Consider the following 25,798-nt stretch of genomic DNA (forward strand, 5'->3'; position numbering starts at 1 on the left):
TGATACAGCAGCCTATTCGATTGGGAATTGATGTGGGGAATTAAGATGTACCGAACACTGGGCTCTAAGGCACAGTCAAGATGATTTCGTATGCTACATATGTATCCTCATCACCATATTGCTCAATGTGCTTCTCCTTAGTGCGACTTACGTTGAAGCACACTAGTCCGTAAATGATTTCCCTATCATGGCAACATTTAGGCGTTCTTCCAGTGTGGCCGGCCATAAACATTACTAGCTGCATACCGAGTATAAATGAAATGAATGTTAAGTTCATTACTCGTCTAAGAGTGTTTCCTATCCGGATGGACCAAGTTTATCCATCTGCCCCTTCCATCCCCTTCCTGTATCAAATAGACCTCCAACCACAGTGCATCCCCGGCCTCAAGGGTACACGTCGCCAGCATTCCCTCAGGAGAACCCCGAGGCTAGCGCATAAAGCGATATCCTGAGAAGCAACAAACGGGATCAGCCAGCTCGTCTGCTTTGCGGATGCCGATGTAACTCTGGTTCCAACGCCGACGAGAACTGACGCATGTCAAGTTCAAAACCGACCCGGGACATATTGTCGAACGGTGTCACTGCTTTTTCACTTCCTCGCCAGGCCGTTGTTCATTTGGAACAGAGCAGTATTGTCCCAAACAAGCCAGAAGCCTTCGAGCTGTTCAATAAAAGGAAAATATTCGTAGTTCAACCACTGCACCCGTTTGTAGATTTCCTTCCTCTCTCTCTATTTTCTTTTTTGGTTTCTTTTCCGCACAAAGTTAGATCTGCAGTAGTCAGATTGACCAAGGGCGGGTAGATCCGTCCGGGCGTCAAATGCGGGTAATCGGGTGGAGGATCCATGATGTCCAGGCTTCGTTGAAAACATTGTTCATCGCCGAAATGTCTACGCAGGGGAAAACCTTATCGAAAATAGATGAATTCCATCGCTATGGTACTCGCCACTGGAAACATCAATGATATTCTCATTTGATCTAACAGTCGGGAAGTCTTGGGATGGAAAAAAGGTATCGTGAATGAAACTCTGCACGCAGTTAGCATAAGAGCGCATTAAAATGAAAAAGTCCACATTGGCCCGATGTACGCGTAGTAGAGAGTTTAATGATGGGCTGTTTCGATAAATGATGCGCAAGGGTATATAAATAGCTCTATGTCTCATATTCCTTCCGAAAAATCGGAAATTTGCTATAAGCGCGTTCAGAAGCACCAGCACCAGGACCAGCAAGCATTGCTTGTTGTCTGATCGTCATTTCCCGGTCTCATTATTTTACCTCCCCGGAAAAAACGAGTTTCAGCATTGCTGTTCTCCCTTCCCTTTGCTTGAGCTTTGCCGGGCTTATTTGTGTTGGCGCGGCATTTTTTGTCCGTAATTTTGATTGTCATTGTTGGCGGGGAAGGGTTCGGAAATCCAAAACTTCTTTCCTCAATTCCGTTTAACCGAATATATTTGCGCACAATAATAACTCGAAGTCTAAGCAATTTTAGCTTTTTAATTCTGGTCCATATAGTTGATCAACCCGATTTCACAGCCAGTCAGAGATGCAGTGGGATTGGCAGCCTTGCAGGTATGTATGTACTGCACATATTGGATGTTCTATGCTGTAGAAGACGAGGTGGACACAAAGAGCCGAGTCAGCATAAAAGCCCCCGTTTATTGGGTAGGGAACGTCCCACGTAGGAAGCGGGATCTTGTAGACCATCGAGGCAGGCCAGAACTTCTGGATGATTAATTGTCTTGTGGAGAGGAGGGATTCGATGGGTGTGGCCGTGCGTGCTGTATAGCGAGAACCAGGGATAAGAAATGGATGCCCATGCATACTGGTAATCCATGATGGGTAAGTTCCTGCTGGTCGTGGTGCCTCATAGATGCGCCAGACCAACTTATTGCAAACAAGGAGTAGTATTCGCAAGCAGACGGGGAGTGAAGCAGCAATATGAAGCTGATCATCGTCAAAAGATCAGGATCGATCAAGATCACAGGATAAGGACCAGCATCAGGTGACTGCCGGGGGATCTGATCTTACCATACCTTACACGATGCGGCCAGCCAATTGATGCAGCCAACACCAACCGGCCGCCCAGGCCTGTACCGATGGGTTACCTGGGCGTTACCGTACCGCTGTGTCAGCCGCGGGTCTTATTAATATTGCTCTCCTCGCCAAACCAACATCCTCCTTTTATCCTAGAGACTTGCTAGAGACGAGCAAGGCAACCCTCTCGCCCGTCCTGTTCTTGGTCTGCTGCTCATCCGCGTGCGTCCCTTGTTCGCGCTTTCATGGCTGGCCACCGGACGTGATCATCTTGCATGCCAGTTGGTTTGGTTGGTGGCCCTCTCCTCGAGTCTCACTCATCACCACTCCCTCTCTGTGGTCTTCCTCCTCCTCCTACCCTCATCCTCGCCTCCCATCTGCTTAAGGACACCATCTTGAATACCCAGCCGGCTGCTGGCAAATACCGAAGACGTAGACTTGAAAAAACTACAAACGGGCGAATGTTTGAGGATCGTGGGCGTTGTTGAGATTTTGCCGTTTAATTCGTGGTGCCCGATCCCACTAGCCGGTCTTCACTTATTTACATCGAGCATGCATTCGTGGTGTGCAACTTTTGGCTCACGGCGATCCTCCTAATCACCGGTTGCTTCGTCTCGCTCGTTATATTTCCCCCTCAAAGTATCATGTCTTCTTATCTGCTGGCTCCAGAGGACATCATGCTTCCTCCCAGTCCTCCGGAGTGTGCAGATGAATACGCGGAAGAGCCCACTACGACCTGCACAGTTCCGTCAACATTCAAAAGCAGAGAAACAGGAGCGGATGTCCGTAACGGTGCTAGCACAGCCGCTCCCGCGAAGATGACGCACTTGATAATGCAGCCAACTCTAAATCTCATCCCTAAACCCTACTCCTCCCTCAGCAAAACACACCTTCGCTCCCGGTCTCTGGCGAGTCCAGCAGCTCCATCTATGGCCAGAGCTCACTCCTCGCCCGGACCGGACTCGCGTGGTCGATATGCATTTACGGGAAACCCTGGGGTTTCCCCCAGTCTTCACGACTCGTCGTTGAGACGTCAAAGTCCTCTCCGCGTTTCGGTGGAAGACAGTCTATACCCAAGCATCAGCACGCTACATATATCAGAACCCATAGCTGAACATCCAGAGCTTCAGGACACCTCTAGATCGAGAAAGGTGCAATTGGATGTGTCCTCCCACTCGCCGTTATCGCCTGGCACTCTTGGGACCTTTCCCCGCACAACTCGCCGACGGCCATCGTCACCCCTTTACCCAAGCAATAGCAGTCCCATCTCTGCCCAAGCGTCACCAATAGTATTTCCTGCGAAATTCAACGAATCTTACCCATCCTATTCCTTCTCCTCCACTTCCTCAATGCCGTCAACACCATCGAGTATACGCTCGCGCAGCCCCAGTATATCATCTCTGGAGACCATCCCAGATATCCCGGACGCAGAAGCCGCGGCCATCGAAGCCGATCAAATTGCCATGCTGAAAGCTGCAGCAGATCGAGCCGACGAAGCAGCCGCCGCCGCCAACAAGGATTTCAACCGACGGCGGAGCGCCATTGATGTTTCTGGCTCGTCGAGTCCGTTGGGTAATTCGCGATTTGGGGGACTGGGTTCCTACGGTGGTACTAGGGCAGATAAGCGGAAACGCTGGAGTGTGTGCGGGGCGGAGGGGAGGCAAGATCTGGATCTTGAAACCATTTGGGAGGATTGAAGGAGTGATTGGTGATAAATTTTCTTCATTCGATCCAGCCCGTTCGCTATGTAGTTGCTCCAATATCCCCTTAAGCATTCCTCATGCGAGCACCATACAGTTTCTCCGTCTCATTTTTCCTTCTCTACATTTCCCTTCATCTTCGATTGTTATCAGGTTGTTCATTTACATTTTTGTAACAATACCACTTTGTCCAATTTTTGCAGTCATGCTTTACCTCATCATGGAAACCAGTTCACTTGGCGTTGGTTGAGCAGGACTTGCGATACCCTGTTCTGTTTGCTCTCTCTTTCTCATTTCTCGATGTGAATTCTTCCGCTCTATAAGCCCAATGCCGCATATATCAACACATTTCCTGTCTTACGTGACCTCTGAACTTAAATTTCCGAAAGACGGGAAATCTCATTCCACCATCTACAACATCTTAGCTCTCATACGAAACCCAGAGTTCGATTTTACCATTTCCTCTTTTCCAATCCAACTCGGCTTTTCCCGGGGGTTCAGTCGGCCGGGCGTACGGTGTCTTTCAAGTTCTTGCGGTCCTATTTATTAATTGTTCATTTTTTTATTTTTTATTTTATTTTTTTTTTCCCCCCTTATTGCGAAATATGAATCTGAAGACGAGATTCGGCGTTTAGCTACCCGAGTAACTTTCTTTTCTCATTCTTTTCTACCGTCAGGTACAGAATATTACGAGACTTACATCTACCTCTCTCTATCTAACTTCTGCGTTATCCCAGATTTTCACGAAGGGTTACCGACCTACCTCCAGAACTATACATGTCTTAGCGACGCAAGAGTCGAAGAGAGTAAAGAAAGATAAGCTACGAATTACAACTTGTAGGGCAACCGCGGTAGGATGTTGCTATTTAAATTACTAATCCTCGTGCCAATGAGGGCGAAGAAAAAGTTTTCCAAAGCTCTCTTAAAAATGCTTAAAATTATATATATAGTTAGTTCGTCCGGTCTCTATCAAATAGCCAGAGATAATATGGATCTGTATATGTATCGCCCATGACTCCATGAGTAATTAATTGTATAAGAAAGAAAGAAAACAAATGTGCGGAAAAGGAAAATACACCTAACCCATCGATCTCACCCCCCGGATAATTCGCCATTATACAAACTTGGACATAATCCACACTCAAAATAAAATTCATCCATTCATACGAAATCCGTTCCTCCAGGGCCCCGCTCCCCGCGTATCCCAGTACTACTACTAGTAGTAGTACTAGCAGTAGTAGTAGCACCAGTGCCAGTACCCGCCGCACCAGCCAGGAGGAACTCACAAATGCGTCCGGCAACCGCTTCCCCACTCCAATACGCCCCCGACGTGGTCCCCAGCCCCACAAACGGCGCCGTATGCTCGCCCGCAAACCACACCCCGCGCTCGACACCCATGCCCTCGCGCATGATCTCGATGTCGCGATCACCCGCCTCCAGCCCGACCTGGAAATTCGAGTAGCTGCCGTTCCCCGCCCAGGGGTCGCGTTGCCACTGCGTGGCGAGGATGGCGGTTGGGTGGCAATTCAGCGACGAGGGGTCGTACCCTGGGAGGCGGGAATAGAAGGGCTGCAGGAACGTGTTGATGGTGTCGTGGTATTCCTTTGAGGAGGGGGGAAGGGCGTGGATTTGGGAAATGAGGTCGGTGGCGGAGGGGCCGTACAGGTAGAAGAGGAGGGTTGGGTGGGCGCAGGGCCCCGGAAGGGCGGCGAGGGAGACGCACTGTTGGTTCCAGAAGGGGGTGGTTGGGTGGTTGGTGTAGGAGGGTGTGAGGAATTCGGTGAACGGGGAGACTTCAGGAGGTGAGGTTTGGGGATTTTGCTGGAGGGCAGAAAGAGGGTGTTTTGTGCTGGTGCTGCGCCCTGTGTTCGGTGCTTGTTCCCAGAAGGCGGAGGGGAAGTGGATGTAGACCTTTTCTAGTTGGCCGTATGAAATGTTGTCGATGGCTTTGGAGAGATGGGTTGGCAGGGCCGGCTGGAAGGTAGTTTTGTTTTGTTTTAGCCAGCCTAGGGGAAATGTGGTGACCAACTCATCAAATAGATATTGGGACCCTGTTGAGGTTGTAACTCTGACTTGGTGGTTCGTTCCAGAAACTCGGGGGTTTGCTTCAATTTTGATAACTGGTTCATTCAGGTGGATTTCAGCTCGTTTGAGGGCGGCGGCGGCGACTGAGTCGACGATTTTCTTATATGTGGATGCCACGAAAAGATTGGCTGGGAGACGGAGTCAGCTCGAACGATTTGGCAGGATATAGTGGTATTGGGAGGGGGTGAAGGACATACTCCCTTCTAAACACTCTTCTAGAAAAAAGAACCTCAAGCTTTGCCGATCAATGGGAGATCCAATGTATGAACCCCAAAGTTTTGACAACTCAATGCACTTTTCCTTCTCAACCTCGGAAAACTCGGCTTTTCCCAGCTGCTCCTTGATAAAATCGAAGAGGCTTTTGCCCGGAGGGATTCTGTCTCTGTTAAGACGGCTATATTCAAACGCGTCTTCTACCGTCGTCCATATGAAGTCTGAAATCCTTCCAACCAAACCCTCGTCAAGAGGCTCTCCAGACGTATCAATAACATTCTGCAAACCGCCCCATGCATGGGTAATAGTTTTTGAGCCGTTACTGAGATCCAGGATGGGATTGTTTTGTGTCCCATGTATCCAGTTCGGTCCTCTGTAGGCATACATTAGTTTAATTAATATTACGAGAAACAAAACACTGCTTTCACTCTTACACATCTACCTTAAACCCGCCAACGTCGCTTTGGCATACCTAGTAAATAAATAGAAGATCAGACAGTAGTACATCAGCAACCCCAGCTGGGAAATCAGGAAGAAATGGAAAACATAAAAAATTATGAAAAATATTTTCATACGCGACCGCCAATTCGATCCCTAGCTTCAAGGATTGTTACTCGAAAGCCACGATCAAGTAAAACATCTGCACACCTCAAGCCCGCTAGGCCTGCACCGACTATTCCCACGTGTGGGGTCCTGTGCATAGTGGAGGGGCCGGTGAAACCTGTTCTATGTTTAAGCCGACCGGTAGTCGAGTGCAGGCTAGGGAAGACCGGAAGATCCAAGGCTAGAGGCGATATCTGGAGCCATTTTGAGGATTTTGCTAGGCCGTTAGCTCTGCATTCCATGGTAGTAGGAGTAGTAACTTGTGAGTACAGGATCAGGAGCGGTAAGGTTAATAAGATATCAGAATGGGCATGTGTTGGAGAGCCAGCCCCCGTCTGCAAACGGCGTGATAGGATCTTTCAAACACAAGTGGACAGAGACTGGAAAAGATAGATACAGGTGCAACAAAGCTCGAAAGGCGAGTCTGCAGCCGTATTTATTGGGGGCCCCGTCACGTCCACGGCAAAGCAAAAGTGAGCCGGCTAGAACCTCAACAGCTCGGGTTCCACGGCGCCGCCAATGAGAGCTTTCATGATGCGCACATCAGATGACCATCAGGGCGAACAGCATATAGGACAATGCGCAAACGCAAAATCAGAGCAGACAAATGATCCAAGTTGGATAGTCGGGGCTTTTTTCCTCCAAGATAGCAACAGCTGCAAAAAAACCGAACATTTTCTCTATTATTGCAAGTCCATACGACTCATGAAGCAGAGGAAGTGGGGACGGCACGGAGACGGGACGTCAGGGCGAGCACGAAAGTAGCCCAAATATTGAGCTGCCGACCGCAAATCCAGTCGGGTTTGAAACCATCCGTGGGCACTACTTACAGGAACAGGGCAAAGTCTCGCCGGCGGCAACCGATGGCAAACAGCAGGACGCCCGGAGCTTGTAAGCAAGCTGAAGCAAGCGATAAGCTTTGCTGTGTACGAAACCACTCTCCCGACGGAGACTCCTCCTTGCTTTGACCTGTGTTGCTGAAGAAAGCAGGTTCTGTAGGACGTGAAGGCCTTGATTTTAGTATTATTATTATTATTATCATTTTCTGGGGACAGTATTCCTTTATTCTTCATTGGTGAAACAAGCTGGTATGCGAAAAGTTGATTCATGGCAAAAGTGGAAGATTACCATCGGCCATGCTGAGTCATCCATGATCGGGAAGCTGGTTCTGCGGAGGACAAACAATAGTTATAAAAATACAGCATTATTTATTAACCAGAATCTCGTCTATAACATGGCCGTTATCGTACAGAATTAAGCCACGCCGTCCAGAGAACGCCAACAAAAGTCCAAGGGAACTTATACGATATAGCCAAAAGAAAGAAAAAAGAAAAACAAAAAGAAATGAGCAAAAAAAAAAAAAAAAAAAAAAAGGAAAGATTTCCATCGTGCTAGCCAATCATAGCCGACTATCGCCAAGCGCCCTGGCTCAAAGACAGCAGACCCTGGATGCAATCCAAATCTTCATCCTGGCTGAGCTGGGATATTTCGTCCGGAGGCCCATGAATCTTCCCAGTTACATCATCTCCGCCCTCTTGAGTGCTATGGGGACTGGGGTGAAGAAGTACGCCTCGATGTCCCTGCTGCATCTTGTTAGAGCCTGCGACTGGTCGATAGCTAGCACTTTGCCCATTGCTGAGCCGGTTAGGTTTCTGCAGTCCTACACGACGGGTTTTCTGTTTGTTAGAAGGCACCCGTCTTGCCGCGGACATCTGTGTGCCTGGTATCCAATTCTCTTTGTCTGAATCGCCTGTGTGGCAGTCCGTGATCCCTTCTTCCAACTTTGACGTTAATCCTTTGTGACCAGTTTCTAAACGAGCCAAGGAGGACATTGCCCGTGATAGTTTTTTCCGCTTTCCTGTAGGCTCCTCCGCAAGTGGTACAACGTTCGGGAGATTTGTTCGTGGCATCAACGCCTTTCGACCATGGCCCAGGTCGGATTTTCGGTGGCTTAGTTTCCTCGTCCGAGCCGTGGAGGACAAAAGACTGCCTTTCGACCCCAACAATGCAGTCCGGGCATCAGTATCACAATGAAGTTCCCAGATACGGGAGTCGCGAGATCTCCCAAATGGCTTGGGATCTTGGCCTTCCTTTGTCCCCTTCAATGCCCCGAGGGGAAAGGCGCTGATGCTCCTCCTCAGTCCTCTAGCAACAGGACGTGTGTTGTACAAGAGAGGGGCGCGGTTTTTCATAATAGGGGATTCCTCGCTTGCAGTTCTGATTAATGCTTCGCCATCAGCAGACATGGAAATCCGAATGGCGTCTAGTGGTTTTTGCGGGGACGGGGTGCTTTCGCCTTCCTTACGAACAACTGCCTCTCCGTCAAAAGACAATGATATACGCAGCGAAGGGGGTATAAATGTGCTTGAAGTCGGTGGACTGTACTTGTTCGTGTTCGCAGCCTCAGGCTGAGACCTGGACCGTTTCCTGCTGACGGGCTCGATGTGAAGTTCATCCGCTATTAATGTTGCACCCCCTTCTTTACTCCCGCCTGTTTGCCCTTCAATTTTGCCAACGGCGTCGCGCAGTTCCTCTCGCTGGAGGGAGATGACAGTGGCCTGCGAGTTAGGTGGTTGAGAACTCAAGGTCGACTCATGTTCGACCCCCGTTTCCGACCCAAATGAGCTGTCTGGTGATGTAGAGAGGTTCGCGCGTCTCGTGTCAGTGCTGGTTCGACGATCAGTTCCGTGGAATGTTTTTAACGGCTGAGTAGCCTGACTCTCAGAATTAACAGGATTATTGCCATTGGACGCGTCTTGGTCTGGGCCGGAGGGTTTGGGCACTTTGAAATCTTCCTGGTTGAGCGGTTTGGATCGCCGTCTGTCATTTTGGCGTCGATTTTGAAACCAGATCTTCATCCGAGGAAGAACGCGTTAGACCCCCTCTTCTTGAGAGAAATACAACATATCGTCGAACCATACCTGAACCTCCTTCTCGCCTAGTGTAACCCTGTTAACAATATCAGCCCTCGTTGCCCGGTCTGGTTTAGGGTTTCGTTGGTATTCCGCTTCGAGAATCTTTTGATCATCAGGGCTACAACACGAATTAGCAGTGATCTAGTAAAGGTGCTACTAATGGCAAAGTTGAGGTTGAACGGCGGGATATACCTCGTCCTTCGACGTTTCTGCCGCGCCAGAGCCTTGTTGTCTACTTTGGGAGGTAGATTTTGTGTTAAGGACTTGTGAGAGTGGACCAGGAAAGTGTAGTTATTATTCGTAGCGGCTTTGAGCGGCGGCACCGTAGCGGCTTTGACACCGGCCGATGATGGTTGCTCGGGATCGCACATCATGGGGAGGGGAGCAGTAGCAAAGAATTGACCATCTGTGGAATGTGCCTACGGAAGAATGGGTTCCCCGCGTGCAAACAACTGACGAGAGAAATGCACGGCGCGAGGAGAGAGGAGAGAGGAGAGCGGAGAGCGGAGACGTGGAGGAGCGATATAGCTCGCGTCGCGCTGTGGACGCGGAGGAGATGCACGGTCATCCGCCGGTCTGGAGCCAGTTTTGCCGAGTTGGGTTGGTTGGGCCGGTTTCGCTTATTTCGTGCAATCGTGTTCAACCACCAAAAGATCCCGTTTCCTTCTGCCACCACGACCACCACTACCACTACCACTACCACTACCACTACCACGACTTCTTTTTCAAACGGTAGTTTCTCACGATCTGGAATCCCTTGAAAGGGTAGTGATCTGTACTCTAATCCCTTTTAAGTCCTTGTTCTGACTACGGAATTCTGGACTGCAAACTCCATCAACGGGAAACGGAAACAGACCAAGCACAGTTCTACCACGAGCAGTCGTGCTTTCAATGCTCGTCCGGAACAATCGCATCAACTAACTCAATGTTCACTCCCTTGAATACAGAGCTGATTCCCGTCTCGCCTTGATCTCGCGGTTACAAAACGCGTTTAGCCGGCACATACTTTGCTTCACGTGGTGGTATCAATCAGGTCTTGTATCAAGGTCACCCAACTCAACTGACAGGCAGCAATCAATGCCAACAGCCGCTGCCTGGGAACCTGGAATTTGAGAAAATATACCGGAGTCCTGCATTCTATCCATGCTCTCCTCCCCGAGCTTCGACTGCGGAGGAGAGGGGAGAGTCAATTTTCTGCGGACTCTATTGCTGCCTTGGGCCATTTATTGCATCTCGAATTTCACCCCATGAGGGAGAGAGTTTTCAACATTTCCATTAAACGGCGTCATTGGCCATTCTGATCACCAGTCCATGAGATCACATCTTGTGTACCAGGCTCTCCTGGGGTTGACTGGCTAAACCATCTTTGCGCCGTTGCATGCGGCTCTGCTGCCTAAGCCCTATATCACACATTCCCTGTCCATGCCTAAATCACCCTATGTGACGATGCTACCACGATATGCCGCTTGAGTCCTTCATGGATTGGTCATCGGCTAGTCACATATCAAGCGTCATTATAACCCATTCACCAAATCGAATAAGGTCGTCCATTTATCGACCCTAGCTTTCCTTGTGCTTTTAAACGCTTTGCTCCCAAAACCGTAAGATGGCTTGCCCTCATTGTATTGGATATGGATTGCTCAACCAAGGTTTTTGGCTGCTCGCAAGGGAGGACATCCATGAGGGGACCATGGTATACAAATCCGAAAATCATGGTGTCCTAGGGACATTCTTGGTCAAATAACACATATGCTATTCCGACAAACAACAATGGTTAGCTGGAGCCTTGGTTAAATATCCTCTCCTCAGTTTCTTTCTTTCTTTCTAGACAATATTAGCCCTCGAGGCCCAGTATCTCTTGCGCTCTTCTCTGCAAATTTTCTTATAACATGATCAGGGGATATATATATATATACCTTGATCAGTGTATGGATTTCACATCAAATCCCTACTATTCCTCGTCAAATCACAGGACAAACATGGAGTTGAAGAGTAAGGGCTAAACATGCACCTAACAGACATTGGACCCTGGGAGACTCAGATGAAAAATGCTGCATAATTTGACTTAAAACATCCGCCACGCTTGTGTTCTCATTTCTATTTATACCAGCCCCCTCCTAGATATTGTATTCCTAGCCCCCATAAATCTTATCATTCATAGTTGACCATGATCAAGGTAGCGATCGCTGGGACTAGTGGGCTGTCCCAATACATTGCCCACTACATCTCGACACAAACCTGCCATCAATTTATCTTTCTTTCCCGAAATGTATGTGCAGCCATATATATACATATTTCGGCAACCATGTTCCCACCATGAACACCCTTCCTGTCAGCAAACTAATGCCCACTCTCCAGAATAACCCAGGCCTCACAGCGAAAGGCTGGCAAGTCCTGAAAGTCGACTACAGCAATAGCAACAGCCTCCAGTATGCCCTAGCGGGCATCGACACTGTTATCTCCACCATATCAGGAGAAGCAGAGATAGCCCTAATCGATGCCGCCGCCCATGTCCGCGTCCGGCGCTTCGTCCCATCCGAATTCAAAGGACCCCCATCCTCGTGCCCAGCAGCAAACTTCCTCGACCGCGGAAACTTGACTAGTCTCGCCCGCTTGCAATACTACTCGCAGCGCGGTATGCAGTACGCGGTTTTCGCCTGCGGGATCTTCTACGAACGCTTTGCGCCAGGCGGCATGGCTACCTTCCAACTCGGTAGCGGTACGTATATAGACGGCGAGGGGGATTACCTGATGAATGTCCGCACGATGAAGGCTGAGGTTCCGTATTTCAATGCGTTGGGTGCGCCTGTGTTCGTGTGCATGACGTCCGCGCAGGACTTGGCAAGGTATATTGTTGCCGCGCTGGATTTGCCGCAGTGGGAGACAGAGTTTAGGATATGCGGCGATCGGATGACCCTGGGTGATATTGTAAGCGAGGCTGAGCTCATGAGAGGTGAGTTCCCTCCCACATATTGCTCTATTTTATAAAATGCTAGTGCGTACTGAGAGCTACTAATGGTGGAAAATCATTGACAGGTGTCGAGTTTGAAAAGGCAATTCTCACCAACGATGCCATTGGAAATGCCCTGGCCCATGCGAAAGCTTCCGGGAATCTGCCGCAGCAATCGCGACTGCACTGCCTGCTGGCGACCGTAGCTGGTTGTTATGACTTTGGAGATCCAAATTTGCATACTCCAGTCCACATTAGCCCGCAGACATTCCGCGACTGGCTCCGTAGCGCGTGGGCCCCAGTGTTACAATAACACACGTTTATCGTCCAAATAACTGTTACTCAAACGGGTTCAGGTCTAACGTATATTCTGGATGTTTTCTTCCAATTTGTTTCACTCCGTTGGATATTTAATAGTGTTATGCACCAGCGATGGTTTCATTTCATGGAATTTAGTACCACCCGCAACCTCACGTTGCAGACCCTTTAAATGGAATCAAATGCATTTGTTCGCGCTCGAAGAGCGACTTCTCAAGACTTTTCGCTATTATTTTTGTTGTATATCTCAGATAACCCAAACGAGAAAAATCCAACCCTAGGGGCGTTTCATCCCCTGATTGTAACTGACGAACTGTAGTTGGGGTCCCCAACGGGTTGAGGAAACGATCTGGGCTGTTGTTATCCCTAGCTTTCTATAATCCAGGGGAAATAAATACGTTCTCGCGCGCGCCCCAACTGCCAAATCTTCTTCTCAACTCTCAGATGTCTCGTGGGAGCAGAGTATCGTTTCCTTCCTATCAAATAGGCAGGATATCATCAGCAATGTTTCTAGCGATGAGGTTAAGCGGTTATTCTATTCTCATCTCGATTCTTCTAGGATGGTACGGGGTGGCCTTCAAAATACCAGATATCGGCCACCGTCACCCGTCAGCCCACCAAAGTGATCCCCTCGAAACGGAAACTATCTTCCTTAACTTTAACGAGAGAAACACCGCTCCTAGTCGATGTGAGTTTGCTTGCACTTACCTGTCCAAGACATACGCGGACACCGTCGCGTTCCCTGGGAGCGACAATTACCGCCAGTTCCAAGCGAGTTTTTGGTCGCAGCAGCAGTCAAAAACCCAGCCAATGTGTATTTTCCACCCCAAGAACGTGAGCCAGGTGTCCTTCGCCATGTTCGTAATCACACAAGTCAACTGTACATTTGCTGTGAGAAGCGGTGGACATGCTCCGTTTCCCGGCGCATCTAATATCCAGGATGGTATGGCGTTCGACATGAGATCCATTAACGACATCATTGTAACGCCGGATCGAAAGACTGCGATTCTGGGCACAGGGAATACATGGTATGATGTATATAAAGCATTGGAGGTCCACGACCTCATAGCTGTGGGGGCTCGTGCTGGTGATGTAGGGGTTGGAGGCCACATTCTTGGAGGTAAGTGTCAACAGGAAATAATAATAAGATTTCCCTTCACAGTTGAAAAACCCACGTTGAACACTATATTAAAGGTGGCATCTCTTTCCTATCCAATCTGTATGGCTGGGCTTGCGATAATGTCATAAACTATGAGGTTAGTTTAATTTCCCAGCGCATTGGTTTCGTTTCCTCAAATATACGCATGTATATAACCTAAGATTAACTGCCATGTTCTCTGCGTAGGTTGTGGGCGCCTATGGTGGGATTCTTAATATCGATGCTCAGAAACCAGAGATGTTCTTCGCATTATGTGGAGGAGGGAACAATTTTGGAATCGTAACCAGGTTCACCGTGAATATATACCCTCAAGGCCCGATGTGGCAAGGGCTGCGAGAGTTCAGCATGGATCACAAACAGGCTGTTCTCGATACATACGTGAACCTCGGGAGAGCAATCATCAATGATCCCAGGAGCAACAACGGTTTCATAGCCTTTACCGTCACGCAGGAAGCGGAAAGGATCAGAGCGCACCTGGAGAATGCGGATGGAATTCCATACCCTCCAATCTTTGCAGAGATGGAAGCCATACCCGCTGTTTTTGAATCGTCTAAAGTCCAATACATGTCCGAAATAACAAAAGCTTTGGCGAATGAAACCCCACCTGGGTCACGATATACACACTGGACATACACGTTTAAAGTGGATGCTTGGCTCGTGAGGTTCGTAGCAGATACATTTCTTGCAACAATAAACCCTCTTAGAGCGATCATGGGTATCGTCGTTGAATGCAATTTCCAAACCGTCACGGAGCCAATGTTATCACAAATGAAGGGAAACGCATTCGGTCTGTCAGTTGAAGGTGGACCATATACCCTACTTCTCCTCTCCGCCTCATGGCCCAATGAAGCGGATGATGAGACGATCTACAGGGCTTTCTCCAACATGATACAGATAATCAAGGAGGAAGCCAATGAATCCGGCGTGCACACCAATTACCTCTTCATGAACTATGCAAGCCAATTCCAAGATGTGATTTCCAGCTATGGCCCGGACAATGTCCAGCGGCTGAGGGTCGCCTCATATAACGATGATCCGGAAGGGTTTCTCAGGGAACTGCAACCAGGATATTTCAAATTGAACGGCAGTGCGCCGGCTGAATTGCGAAAAGGTTGAAAATATAATTGGCATCGGTTATTGATATCAAGATTTTCTCTAGGCCCGTTTTGAAATGTCAGTTAGACCAAAACTGTACTAATACTGCTGTAAGATCCAAAACATATGCATGGAGGATGGCTGAGTATATTTACTCCCAAGACGGAGTATTTGCCACCTATGACAGAAACGATCAATTAGCTACAACTGTATTTAAATATTTTGCAATATTGGTAGCCGACACTCCCTAGTAGACTTGCCAGATCACATAATTGTTGAATAAATCACAGGTATTATTAACTTAGTTCACTTAGTTCATCTGGAGCCTAGACGCTCATAAATCCATTCCTGTGAATCTTCAGCCAGATTATCTTCACTCAAAATCCCTGGCTGCCGTTTGCCTATTACTACACAGTACTGTTCTCTCCTCTGGGGTACTTCCAATTGCGGTGCATACAGCCGAAAGACGTGCGATAGATCTTTTAACGTTTCAATTAACGCATCATTCGATACTGCAAATTTGGACAAACTTCCAAAGTAGGACAGCAAACTTTCCCTATAGCGGATAGGCCAGAGAATTCATTTTCTCAAAATCTGGATCTGGATCGCCGTATAGGTCTTCGAGCCTGGGATATGACAGCAATTAGCCTTTACATACATAAGATAAAATCATGAGCGGAGGGATATACCGTTTATCCGTGCCATGAAGGGTGACAGTGTTTTGGAAAATAACCCCAAGTAAACGACAGGGTTGAGTTCCTTGAGCTTTTAGATTTACCGTTGCCGGTGAGGCACAATTGCAGCTAATTGTCCTCCTGATGATGCACCGCCAATAACGAAATTACGATATTGTTTGCGATGGTCAATAAGCTATCCCACGCGTCATTGATCGGTATCAGATATGGATTTTCAGAGAAAGCCGATATGCAACGCTGGTGGCCACCCTGGCACAGTCAACTGCCATGCCCCGACATGATGCCGAAACTAGCATGCAAGAATCATCGACGGGTCCATGGTCAATATTAGCGGCTTGTCCTAGGGCGGAGAGAGTTGCAAGCTTGGAAATTCCGGTTACGAGGTTTCATATTCATTCCCTCTCCATTCCCATCTTCGCATTTATGGCCATTCATCATCAAAGCTGGGTTAACGGAGTTAACTGAAAATTTTCCCCATGAAGCCAGCCGTTGACCGACAGGCGGCATTTGTATCTTCGCCCAACTAGCAAGATTTTGGGCATGATACTAATGAAAACTAACAACATCTTCTCCCCAAGTCCACCACAGACATCCCATCACTTCATATAAGCATAGCTGTTAGTTATCGTCAGCCATACCGACTACAATCGATCAAACTCGGCACAACATCTTGCATGTTTCGGCAAAGTGAATCATTTTAGGGCCTTGGCACTCGGCAGACGTTGAAACTTTACCGAACCCTCAGCAGCAAAATGACGTCATATATCTATGTTCGGCTTTCTTTTGGTCCTTCGCTGATTTCCCAACCGTTATCACAGGACCGATTATCCTCTATACAACTTCTTCAATTGTGCCGCGGACTCTTAGTCTGTACTCCAGTCCAAAGAGCGAAGGTCCAAAGCCACTGGTTCCCGTCGTCGATCTTGTCCCACGTGCGTATATCGGTAACCCACTTGCAATAATACATAGATTGAATATCTGATTATTATCCAAACATAGTTATAGCTTCTGGTATCGAAGCTCCATGGATGCCCAAGTATGCCCGGCATGCTTCTTCGGTAGTTAGTAAAGGTGGCCGAGCCACTCATCAGAAGAAGCCATCACCCGTCCTTAAAGGAGAGCAAGGCTGTCTTTGTGTGCGACAAAATGAGCCCCACATTTGAATTATTGCCCACCCTGCTCAATCCAGGGGCTCAATCCAGCCGCTATCATGGTACATGGGGCTTTTGACATGCAGAGCAAAGACAAGGCCATACGACTGCGTTTCCCGACCAGCGAGAGCGCTATTTGTCGCTGCTCCTGGAAAACTACGCCAGAAATCGACATATCTTCCCTGACGGCAAGAATGTTTTGGCATCATTGGTCTGCTGGCTTGTTTGATTGGTCCATCGTCCGATGGCGTAGCAAGCGGTTCAGCTGGTGATATTCAGCTGGTAATAACAAATATGTGAGCCATGTATGATATTCATTGTCAGATGAGATAGTGGTGCCTTGAGCAGAGCTCCACATGTGTTCTTCAAGAACGATCCAAGAAAGATATGGGCCACCCCGCCTCATGTCGGGCGCCTGTGACAGATTGTAGCGATTATTTCTGTCAACTTATTCGACTATTCGGTCTGTTGGTGAAAGTTCTCTCCGTGAGCAAGAGTGGGAAATGAGAGTGAAACTAAACTAAAAACATGGGGCGGAAGCACTGAGAAGAAGTCCTCCCTGTGAAGTTTCCCTAGTGTTAAAAAGGACAAAGAAAGAGAAGGAAATGGAGTGGGAAACTAAAATGAAAAGCGCAGAAATTTGACTTCATAACATCAGTAAATATAGTCCGGAGGAATGTTGGTTAAACACTCTCTTATGCACCTGTTTTACACTCGATTCATGTTGCACGCAATCGAGACTTGAGATTTGGACTAGTTGGATGGTCTATTGTCTAAGGGGGAAATATCGTTTTCCGCCATTTGCAATGACAGTTCCTCTCGCAGATATGAAACAATGGCCTTGATGCCTTTCAACATCCTGCCTCGGTTGGTCTCTGGCAAAGGCTGAAATAATAGCTACTGGTATCGTTTTATCCTTTCACATGAAACAGCAAAGGGAATAGTGTAGACCTGGTCTGGCCGGGACAACAAAGCTGTCTAACGGCAAAGGGAATTTTTTCCTCAAACAAAGGCAGGACGGAATCAAATGTCAAAGAACGCATGCAGCCCTGTTGTAAGCCACCAAAGGGGCAACGCTCGAAGATAAGCAACGCCCAGCCCAGGACCGCCCGCGATATCCCCTGCATGATGCAGCGCATTGGCTAACTAGCCAACTAGTCCCTGGACCAACGCAGCCCAATCGCCCGCGACTGATGCCGACTGTTTTGAAACAACTAGTTAGATGCGTGGATGCGCTCACCGTGCAATGAATGGCTTATCACAACGCTGGGGATCCGACAAATCACCAAGGCAGATCCCCATCGCATGGCAATTTTGGAAGCGCTTTGTCCGCTCTAAAAGGCCCTCTGTGACAACGACAACAGCGATCCCGTGCTTCATGGAATATCTAGGGAACTTATAAATATCTTTCTCCTTCCCCAGATGCAGATCCCATTGAAGAAGATGCCCCTCACTCGCGATATATACTCAAAATTCTCCACAAACATCACTTCTCATTGAACAACCAGCTTGCTTGGAAGCGAAGAATAGGAAAGGAAAAATACTAATAAACCATGCTTCTAAAACTATTCTCGACGACTCTCCTCCTCTCCCTCCACCTCGTAACTGCCCACGCTGACTGCTTCGACGCCCCAGCCGACCAACAAACAGACGCTTCCAAAAGCAATAACAGCAGCGACACGAATGCAATGATTGAAATCCTAAAGGCCGTCGCACCAAGATCAGCCAAGGAGCCTTGCGTCGACCTCAAAGATGCAGCTGGCGAATGTCGCAGCGCATCGCAGGCGGCGGAACCTATTCTGAATTCATTCAAGAGATACAAGATCGAATCTCCCGCGGAGAAGGTAGCGCTGCTGAGTCTGATGGCATTCGAAACTGCGGAGTTTGCGTATAGGCGGAACCATTTCCCTGGGACGCCAGGGCAGGGGAGTATGTTTTTATGTTGTTTTCTTTTGTTTTGTTAATCCTTTTTTTTTTTTTTTTTTCCACATTTTAGCTTTCTCCATTTCTCCCTTGCTGCCCACATTTCCTGACGGAAAGCATGTGAAAAAAGGAGGTTGAGAAAAAGAGCGAGAGAACCGGACGAGCTAACTAACGGCTAACCTCCAGCTCGAAACATGCAAATGCCCGACAACAACGCCGTGTACGCCGACTCCCTTGATGAAATCAAAGATGAGCTAGCCAAGGTCAAGGGCGACGTTGCCGCGGTCCTGGACCTGCTTCTCAAAAGCGACGACCACGACTTCGGCTCCGCGGCGTGGTTCATGACCACCCAGTGCTCGCCTGCGGTGCGGAAGGGCCTTCAGTCCGGCTCCCAGGAAGGGTGGGAGGACTATTTGACGAAATGCATCCGTTACGACGGTGACTCAGCAGAGACGGGACTATTGGAAACTGGGCAAAGAAGGCGATGAAGGTGTAGATAGAGATGATGGGGGTGAAGGTTCTTGGTAGATGGGTCGGATGATTTCTTTCGCGTTCCTCTTTTTTTTTTCCCTTTCAATTGTTTTTTTTTTGGATTTCTTTTTTGTAATTTCTTTTGTATTTTTTGGGAGAAATCAACCGGTTTGCTCGAGAGACTTTGACAGTGGGCGGTTTGTCCTCAATTTCCAAAAAAAAAAAAAAAAAAAAACTATTCCATTGAATATATATACGACTTTAGACCAGAATTTTTGTTTAAAAAATAAAAAAAAAATAAATAAAAAAAAATAAATAAAAAAAAAAAGAAAGAAAAAAAAATAAAAAAAATAAAAAAAAAAAGAAAAAAGAAAAAAAAACAAAGGGACGGAATAAAACAAGAATTCTTAGAGAAATCATGAGCTTCAATTCCCTTCGAGCAAAAACCAACATGCAGACAGAACCCAACTTTCCTCCCCATCCCTGTTGTATTAGCGATTAGCAATTACCCGCGCCCTTAAAGCGCTCATAAGGAAAAAAAAAAAAAAAAAAAAAAAAAAAAAAAAAAAAAAAAAGGCCGATCCATGGATTGTTCGTGATATATACACCCGCTTCTAGAAAAAAGATCGATTTACCATGGTCCAAACAAACAATCAATCGGCCTTAACGACGATGCATGCAGGGGTGGAACCATCTTTACCTCTCACAAACAAAAAGGGAAAAACCACGAAAGCGCTTCTTTAGCCATCCATTATAACGAATCCCTGTCTTCATCGTCGTCATCAACAGCAATGCGCAATCAAAACGCTCATAGTCAGGAATGAAAGGTGGAAATGAAGGAAGAAGGGGCACAAAAACAAACATTGAGGGGAGAAGAAGAAACATTAATCAATCCACAAGAGAATAATCCGTTTCGATCTATATAGTAAATAAAGGAAGAAAGAAGCCAGGAGAAAAAAAAAAATAAATAACAAAATCAAAGTTTTAATATAATGAGAAAAGGGCATTGCAACAAACCGAACCCGCGCAGACATTATGATATTAACATGAAGAGAAAAAGCGTCGTCAACTCCAATAACAACAACGCCTTGCCAGCGAGCCACCAAATGCAGCCAATTAGTTGCAGCCATCAAAGCAAGGGGCCGGGAAATAATATAAAAAAAGAGGGAGAATTTCGCATGACCTGTACAGATGACACACAGCTGAAAAACATGTTGAGTACAGACAAAAAGGGATGGCTCATCAAACGCATCGAATCGGGGGTTGTACGGATAGTCATGAGAAAGAAAAAAAAAAAAAAAAAAAAAAAATAAGGTGAGCGTCCCAAATACGCTTTGATATATATATGAATAACTCCTCCCCCTTAGTCCCACTCCCCCTATCAACCCTATCCCTATCACTTCAACCTAGACACCGCACCGGCACTCCCAACCCGCCCGCTATGCTTTCTCACTCCCTTGTCCGTCTTGCCCTCTATGCCCCTCCGTGGACTCCCACGAACCTTTCCCACGCCCAAGATCCCACTCCCACTTTTCGCAACAAGCGTCGACTTCGGCTGGCTCGAAACAACCACGGCATCCACGTAGTCCTCCACGTCTTCATGAATACTCAGACTAACAGTTGCGGAATGACTCGTTGACCGCTGCTGGGATGGAGATACTGGCGTCCGCGACGATGCCCGCCTGGCAAGCATTTGCAGTTGAAGTTCTTCGTCACTCTCGCTACGACTATTATGTTCTGTCAATCTGCGGCGGTTGCCCTCCTTCGTTGTTCCATTCCTCGAAACACTTGTTTCCACCCCCGCCTCGCTCCCTAAGCCCGAAGATACAGCGCGCGCGTATGGGTGGTGCCTTGAGTCTTTCCGGTGAGACTTGCGAGGTTGCCCTGGTGTGGGGGCAGGAAGGGTATCATCAGCGTATGCAGACGCTTCGTTGTTATCAATCTCACCCAGAGCGTGTCTTTTTTGGCTTGGATGTGGTGGAGTAGCTGTTTGCCCATTGGTACTTATGATACGTTGCTGTTTTGGGGGGGCTCTACCGGGAGTTGTTGGGTTTGCCAGCGCGAGTTTCTCCTTGAAACAGTCTTCAAACCACCATTCCCGGAAGCTGGTCTGATTCAGGTGAAGCCAATGTTGCTGGGGCCCAACAACCATACCCGGTCTCATGAACCGCATGAAAGCAATAACTTCATTGGCTGTGAAGCCATGGCGGTAAATCAGATATGCCCCGATCAGGCAGCCGGTGCGGCCCAGCCCGGCCTTACAATGCACTGCTATTCCTTTCTTCTTATGGATCATCTCGTGAGCGATCTTGATGAACCGCCGGACCAGAGGTAGTGGCGGACAGGTCCCGTCTTCAAATATCATATCCATATGGCTAATCCCCATCGCCGTAAAATGCGACGGACTATATAGCTCTGAATTTAATCTGACGACCAGACCGATATTCCGAGATGAAAAGTGTGAGAGGACATTCTTGAAGGGGACTGGTAAGTCCGAAATCAGAACTTCCGTTATGGTTGAAGGTAGTGCCGCAAATTCCGGTGTATTGGGTGGGATTGGGTCGATCTGTTGGTGCTGGGGAGATGCAAATGCGAGGAAGTGCGGAGTAATCCAGTTGAAGTCACCCATATCTACCCGCTCAAATTTTTCGTACCTAAACGAAGATCGAGACAATTAGACTGAAGGGCCACAACAAACGACAACAAGTACCAGGAACAACAAAACTCACTCCTCCAGGCTGAAATCCTTCAGCCCACAGAGCCCTTCCTCCTTAGCTTTCCACACGCCATACACGACGTCCTGGATAGTCAAGACAAAGTCTGCCTGGCTATATCCGGCATCTCTAAACGGCATATAGGGGGGATCTGCCTGTGCAATGGGGGCCAGAGCCAGGTGAGGCGGCCAAGATTGAATCAGGACCATATAGCACGCAACCAAGCAAGCGGCATTGGCGCGGCTTCTAGAATCGGGTTTGCTCCAGAAGACCACCGGGCGCTCGCTGTTAGCGGGGTCGCCTAGTATCTCGTGGAAGTGGACGGCAAAACGGTACAAGTGCCCGATGTGCAGAGGGCCGAAATCGGCATGGAAGGCGTTGTAGAGGAGGGTATCATCAACAGTGAAGTATACGGGGGGTTTGCTTCTGGGACCGGCCGCTGCAGATCCTCCATGGGCAGCTTTAGAAGACCGCTTGCTTGGCGACTTGGGCTGCACCGGGTACGGGAACGGAGCGCCTTCGCTGGGTGGTTGGGTATAGGATGCAAGATACAACCGGTCTTTAAAACTGAAGTGAGTATGAGAGATCTCAATATGTTCAGTTTCGAACAAAACATGGGGCGGTACCTTGAATATACTCAATCACCTGCCCATAGGATCCCATCACAGAAGGCATCCTGATCGTAGGGAGGGAGACTTAAGGGAGGATAGCAGTTGCTTGATTTCTTCTTTTCCTTTTTCTTCTTTCTTCTTTCTTTTGTTGTTCTAGCAGATGGATGGGTGGGTGGTGTGTCTGCGGCTTTAAAACTCGCAAAAATGATACAACAGGATGACAATAGAGCAAGATTAACGACAGCGGAGAAAGAATATACACCTGGCCGTGAGAGGAGAGGAGGGAAGAATAAGGTGGGCGTCCGTAGGTCAGAGGGGCATGATCCCCAACGACTTCTGATATGATTTGCTTTATGGGGAAGGGGATCGACGAACAGGACTAACAATGGCCAAACCAGCCGCTCTCTGCTATTCCCACCAGTATAGACGCTACTGGGAGGAGACAGACGAGGTTGGGTATGGATAAGACGGTGGAGGAAAGGAGAGCAGCGCCTGAGCAGAGTGACGACGGACGCAGATAGAGAAGACAGACAGAGGAATGCTCTTGGTCGTTGCGGTTGCGGTTGCGGTTGTGGTTGTTCTATCCTGCCTGACATGGGATATTCGATCATAATAAGGACGGCGCCTGCTTGTTGTGGCAAGCACCCGATCGGGTTTGGCGCAGCTGTGTTGGCGGGGCAACGCATCTGGATCGGGGATAGCGCGGCCTCCTTTGCTGTTTTGGCGGCTGATGGCTTGGCGCCGCCAAAACAAACAAATTCCTCCCGTCGCTGGCTGACTGCCAGAAGAACAGCCCCTGGGATGGTTACAAAACAATAACAATGAATTTACTGTGGCCAGAAGGCCGATTATGTGTTGCCGCTGGCCTGGGCGTTGCGATGCCATACCTGTTATTTCCATGGATTAATGTTAGCATTGTCAGGCGCAGCTTATGAATCTATGATGATGTGCCCTCCCGTCGAGTTCCACCTCACCAACCATCAGAGAAGATGTCATGCATATGACAAGTGCGATTGCGGAATGGCAGATGTCAAACAGGCGCCTCGATTTCTCCGATGAATCATCCAAATAACTCGGCTGGGATATCATTCTAAAACAGATTATCGAAATATCGTCGTCAGATTGACATAGATGCAAATTGAAATGGAGATGCTCATTCGCAAGGAAAAAGCCTTTGCAGCTCCGCTTGCTACCTTCACAGTCTATCTCTCCCGCACCGGGTGTTAGTTCTAATTACTTACTGCTTTGGAATCACGAGGGGCTTGTGGTATAGGCATCATCAGTGCGAATACCATCCGGAAGCTCTATTATCGGGCGTCGCAGAAGTTGTCCGTTGGCGGGAACCAAGCCGCCCAAAATCATACGATAGATGCAGTGGATTCTCAAGTACAGTGAAGGACGTAAAGGTAGTTCTTTTTATTTTATTATATGCTGACTAGCTTTAATGGTAGACGGACAAGGAGGTGATCCCTCAAGTCCATCCGCGTCATGTTGCGACTTCTGCGAGGTTGCATGTATATTTTACCTGCTTGCGTACCTACAGTTCACCATGCTCTTAGACCTAACAATGAGGAAAAAACTGCCATCACAAGCAGTGGCAGTGCTAGTAGCTATACCACAAGGTTTCCCCAGAGTTTGTTGATTTCCAATTCTTGCAAACCTTGGAAAGCCTTCAAGGTTCCGGCAGCGCAAAAAGTAACCCAGCCCGAGTTCTCTGGCATCGTAAAAGCATAATAAACCGCCAACCTTGGAACTACCACCCCGTTCAACAGCATTCAACAGAACCCTTTCCATCTAAACTGACCGATATAATAAGCATACATTGTGGAAGGTGTAAAGCTTGCTTGATTGAAGGATTGCTAGCTACATGGGTAGTTATATGATGAGAGGCTTATTAATCTAAGACCTGCAGCAGGTCTGACACCCCCACTCACCAGAGTAACTATACATAATGCTACATACAAAATTCACCTCCAAAACAAGTACAGATACATAAGTGACTGGAAAAAGCACATAATGAAAAAACCAGTCATGAAATCCACTCATTTTTATCCTTCTATCTCTTCATCTTAATAATCTTCTTTCAATATGTATATTTTAATATTTCAAATGACTTGATAAATTCATCTGTTATATTCTCAATAAAAGAGATGTATTGAACTGATATTTCATTCATGAGAATGAGATTCTGAAGAAGATGAAATTAAATCTTTATATATTTAAATTAATGTGAAATTGCTTTAAAAGAAGAGGGCTTTATTGCAGGTTTATTATTGATATGAATTGTATAAATCAATTCATTGTCTGAGGTGAGAATTAGACAGTTGTTAGCATTCAGATTATTGAGACAGAATAAAATGAATTCAGCATTTTTTAAAAGTTTATATAAATAGACAAGTTTATAAATGGGTTCAAACAATGCGATATATTTGATTTCAGTTGATGATTTGAAGATTTTAATTTGCTGACTACTGCATCAGACTACAGAATCATTTGTTATATAAATGATGTAATTGATGATTAATTGAAGTTCTGAATCTCTATCAGCTCAATCAACATCAATGTATGCTACAGATTCAATATCAACCTCTTTGTGAAAAGTTATATTTTCATTGATCAAATCTTATAAATATTGAAGCATTCATTTGAATGCAGCTCAATTCTTCAAAATAGAATAAATACTGAATCATTTTAAAAAATCTGTGACAAAATTAAAATCAGAGTGTGTATTGAGTGTAAGATATTGCAAGAATTCAATGTCTGACTGATAGAAATGTAGTGTAAATTTCATTATATAGATAATCAATTTTTCATTATCATTCATAAAATCAATATTCTTTTTCATAGAGATGAATGTGTAATGAACATGCTTTAATTAATGATTTAACACTATTCTGAATACAGATTATGAATTGATTAAGAAAAGAAAGAGAAAAAATATCAGAAAAAAAGATTATATGAAGAGAATTTTTATAAAAAGAAAATTAAAATGGAAAAATATCAAAAGCCATTTCACAGTGAAGTATGGAATGAAGTATGAAGTGAAGAATATTAAAATTTATGCAAAAAAATTGTTAAAACTACACAAGTGTAAAGTGTGAAGCAGAAGAGATTATATAAAAGAATCATTAAAGATAATATAAATGCAGAGTGCAATAATAA

At 47.0% G+C, this 25,798-nt stretch overlaps 8 protein-coding genes across 8 annotated transcripts; 4 read left to right on the plus strand and 4 right to left on the minus strand.

Moving 5' to 3' along the window:
- Nucleotides 1-1,200: 1,200 nt before the first annotated feature.
- HCAG_04976 (predicted protein) lies at nt 1,201-2,410 on the minus strand (the record flags this gene model as incomplete). The annotated part of the gene is made up of 4 exons (XM_001539459.1): nt 1,201-1,474; nt 1,678-1,777; nt 2,028-2,087; nt 2,392-2,410. 4 exons carry the CDS (start codon nt 2,408-2,410, stop codon nt 1,201-1,203), a joined length of 453 nt encoding a protein of 150 aa, XP_001539509.1.
- Nucleotides 2,411-2,677: 267 nt separating this feature from the next.
- HCAG_04977 (predicted protein) lies at nt 2,678-3,730 on the plus strand (the record flags this gene model as incomplete). The annotated part of the gene is made up of 1 exon (XM_001539460.1): nt 2,678-3,730. The coding sequence occupies one exon, from the start codon at nt 2,678-2,680 to the stop codon at nt 3,728-3,730; it is 1,053 nt and encodes a 350-aa protein (XP_001539510.1).
- Nucleotides 3,731-4,561: 831 nt separating this feature from the next.
- HCAG_04978 (predicted protein) lies at nt 4,562-7,772 on the minus strand (the record flags this gene model as incomplete). The annotated part of the gene is made up of 8 exons (XM_001539461.1): nt 4,562-4,654; nt 4,901-5,946; nt 6,016-6,404; nt 6,466-6,503; nt 6,607-6,828; nt 7,124-7,160; nt 7,465-7,627; nt 7,763-7,772. The coding sequence occupies 8 exons, from the start codon at nt 7,770-7,772 to the stop codon at nt 4,562-4,564; spliced, it is 1,998 nt and encodes a 665-aa protein (XP_001539511.1).
- Nucleotides 7,773-8,043: 271 nt separating this feature from the next.
- On the minus strand, nt 8,044-9,923 carry HCAG_04979 (predicted protein; the record flags this gene model as incomplete). Its single annotated transcript, XM_001539462.1, has 3 exons — nt 8,044-9,486; nt 9,556-9,667; nt 9,742-9,923. 3 exons carry the CDS (start codon nt 9,921-9,923, stop codon nt 8,044-8,046), a joined length of 1,737 nt encoding a protein of 578 aa, XP_001539512.1.
- Nucleotides 9,924-11,865: 1,942 nt separating this feature from the next.
- HCAG_04980 (predicted protein) lies at nt 11,866-12,812 on the plus strand (the record flags this gene model as incomplete). Its single annotated transcript, XM_001539463.1, has 2 exons — nt 11,866-12,502; nt 12,586-12,812. 2 exons carry the CDS (start codon nt 11,866-11,868, stop codon nt 12,810-12,812), a joined length of 864 nt encoding a protein of 287 aa, XP_001539513.1.
- A 509-nt stretch (nt 12,813-13,321) lies between these two features.
- HCAG_04981 (predicted protein) lies at nt 13,322-15,092 on the plus strand (the record flags this gene model as incomplete). The annotated part of the gene is made up of 3 exons (XM_001539464.1): nt 13,322-13,937; nt 14,012-14,073; nt 14,163-15,092. 3 exons carry the CDS (start codon nt 13,322-13,324, stop codon nt 15,090-15,092), a joined length of 1,608 nt encoding a protein of 535 aa, XP_001539514.1.
- A 3,378-nt stretch (nt 15,093-18,470) lies between these two features.
- Nucleotides 18,471-19,328, plus strand: HCAG_04982 (predicted protein; the record flags this gene model as incomplete). The annotated part of the gene is made up of 2 exons (XM_001539465.1): nt 18,471-18,846; nt 19,027-19,328. The coding sequence occupies 2 exons, from the start codon at nt 18,471-18,473 to the stop codon at nt 19,326-19,328; spliced, it is 678 nt and encodes a 225-aa protein (XP_001539515.1).
- Nucleotides 19,329-20,707: 1,379 nt separating this feature from the next.
- Nucleotides 20,708-22,700, minus strand: HCAG_04983 (hypothetical protein; the record flags this gene model as incomplete). The annotated part of the gene is made up of 3 exons (XM_001539466.1): nt 20,708-21,965; nt 22,041-22,584; nt 22,652-22,700. 3 exons carry the CDS (start codon nt 22,698-22,700, stop codon nt 20,708-20,710), a joined length of 1,851 nt encoding a protein of 616 aa, XP_001539516.1.
- Between the last annotated feature and the right edge of the window lie 3,098 nt (nt 22,701-25,798).

This window comes from Histoplasma capsulatum, genomic scaffold, assembly GCF_000149585.1.
Source record: "Histoplasma capsulatum NAm1 scaffold_5 genomic scaffold, whole genome shotgun sequence".
Taxonomy (NCBI): Eukaryota; Fungi; Ascomycota; class Eurotiomycetes; order Onygenales; family Ajellomycetaceae; genus Histoplasma; species Histoplasma mississippiense.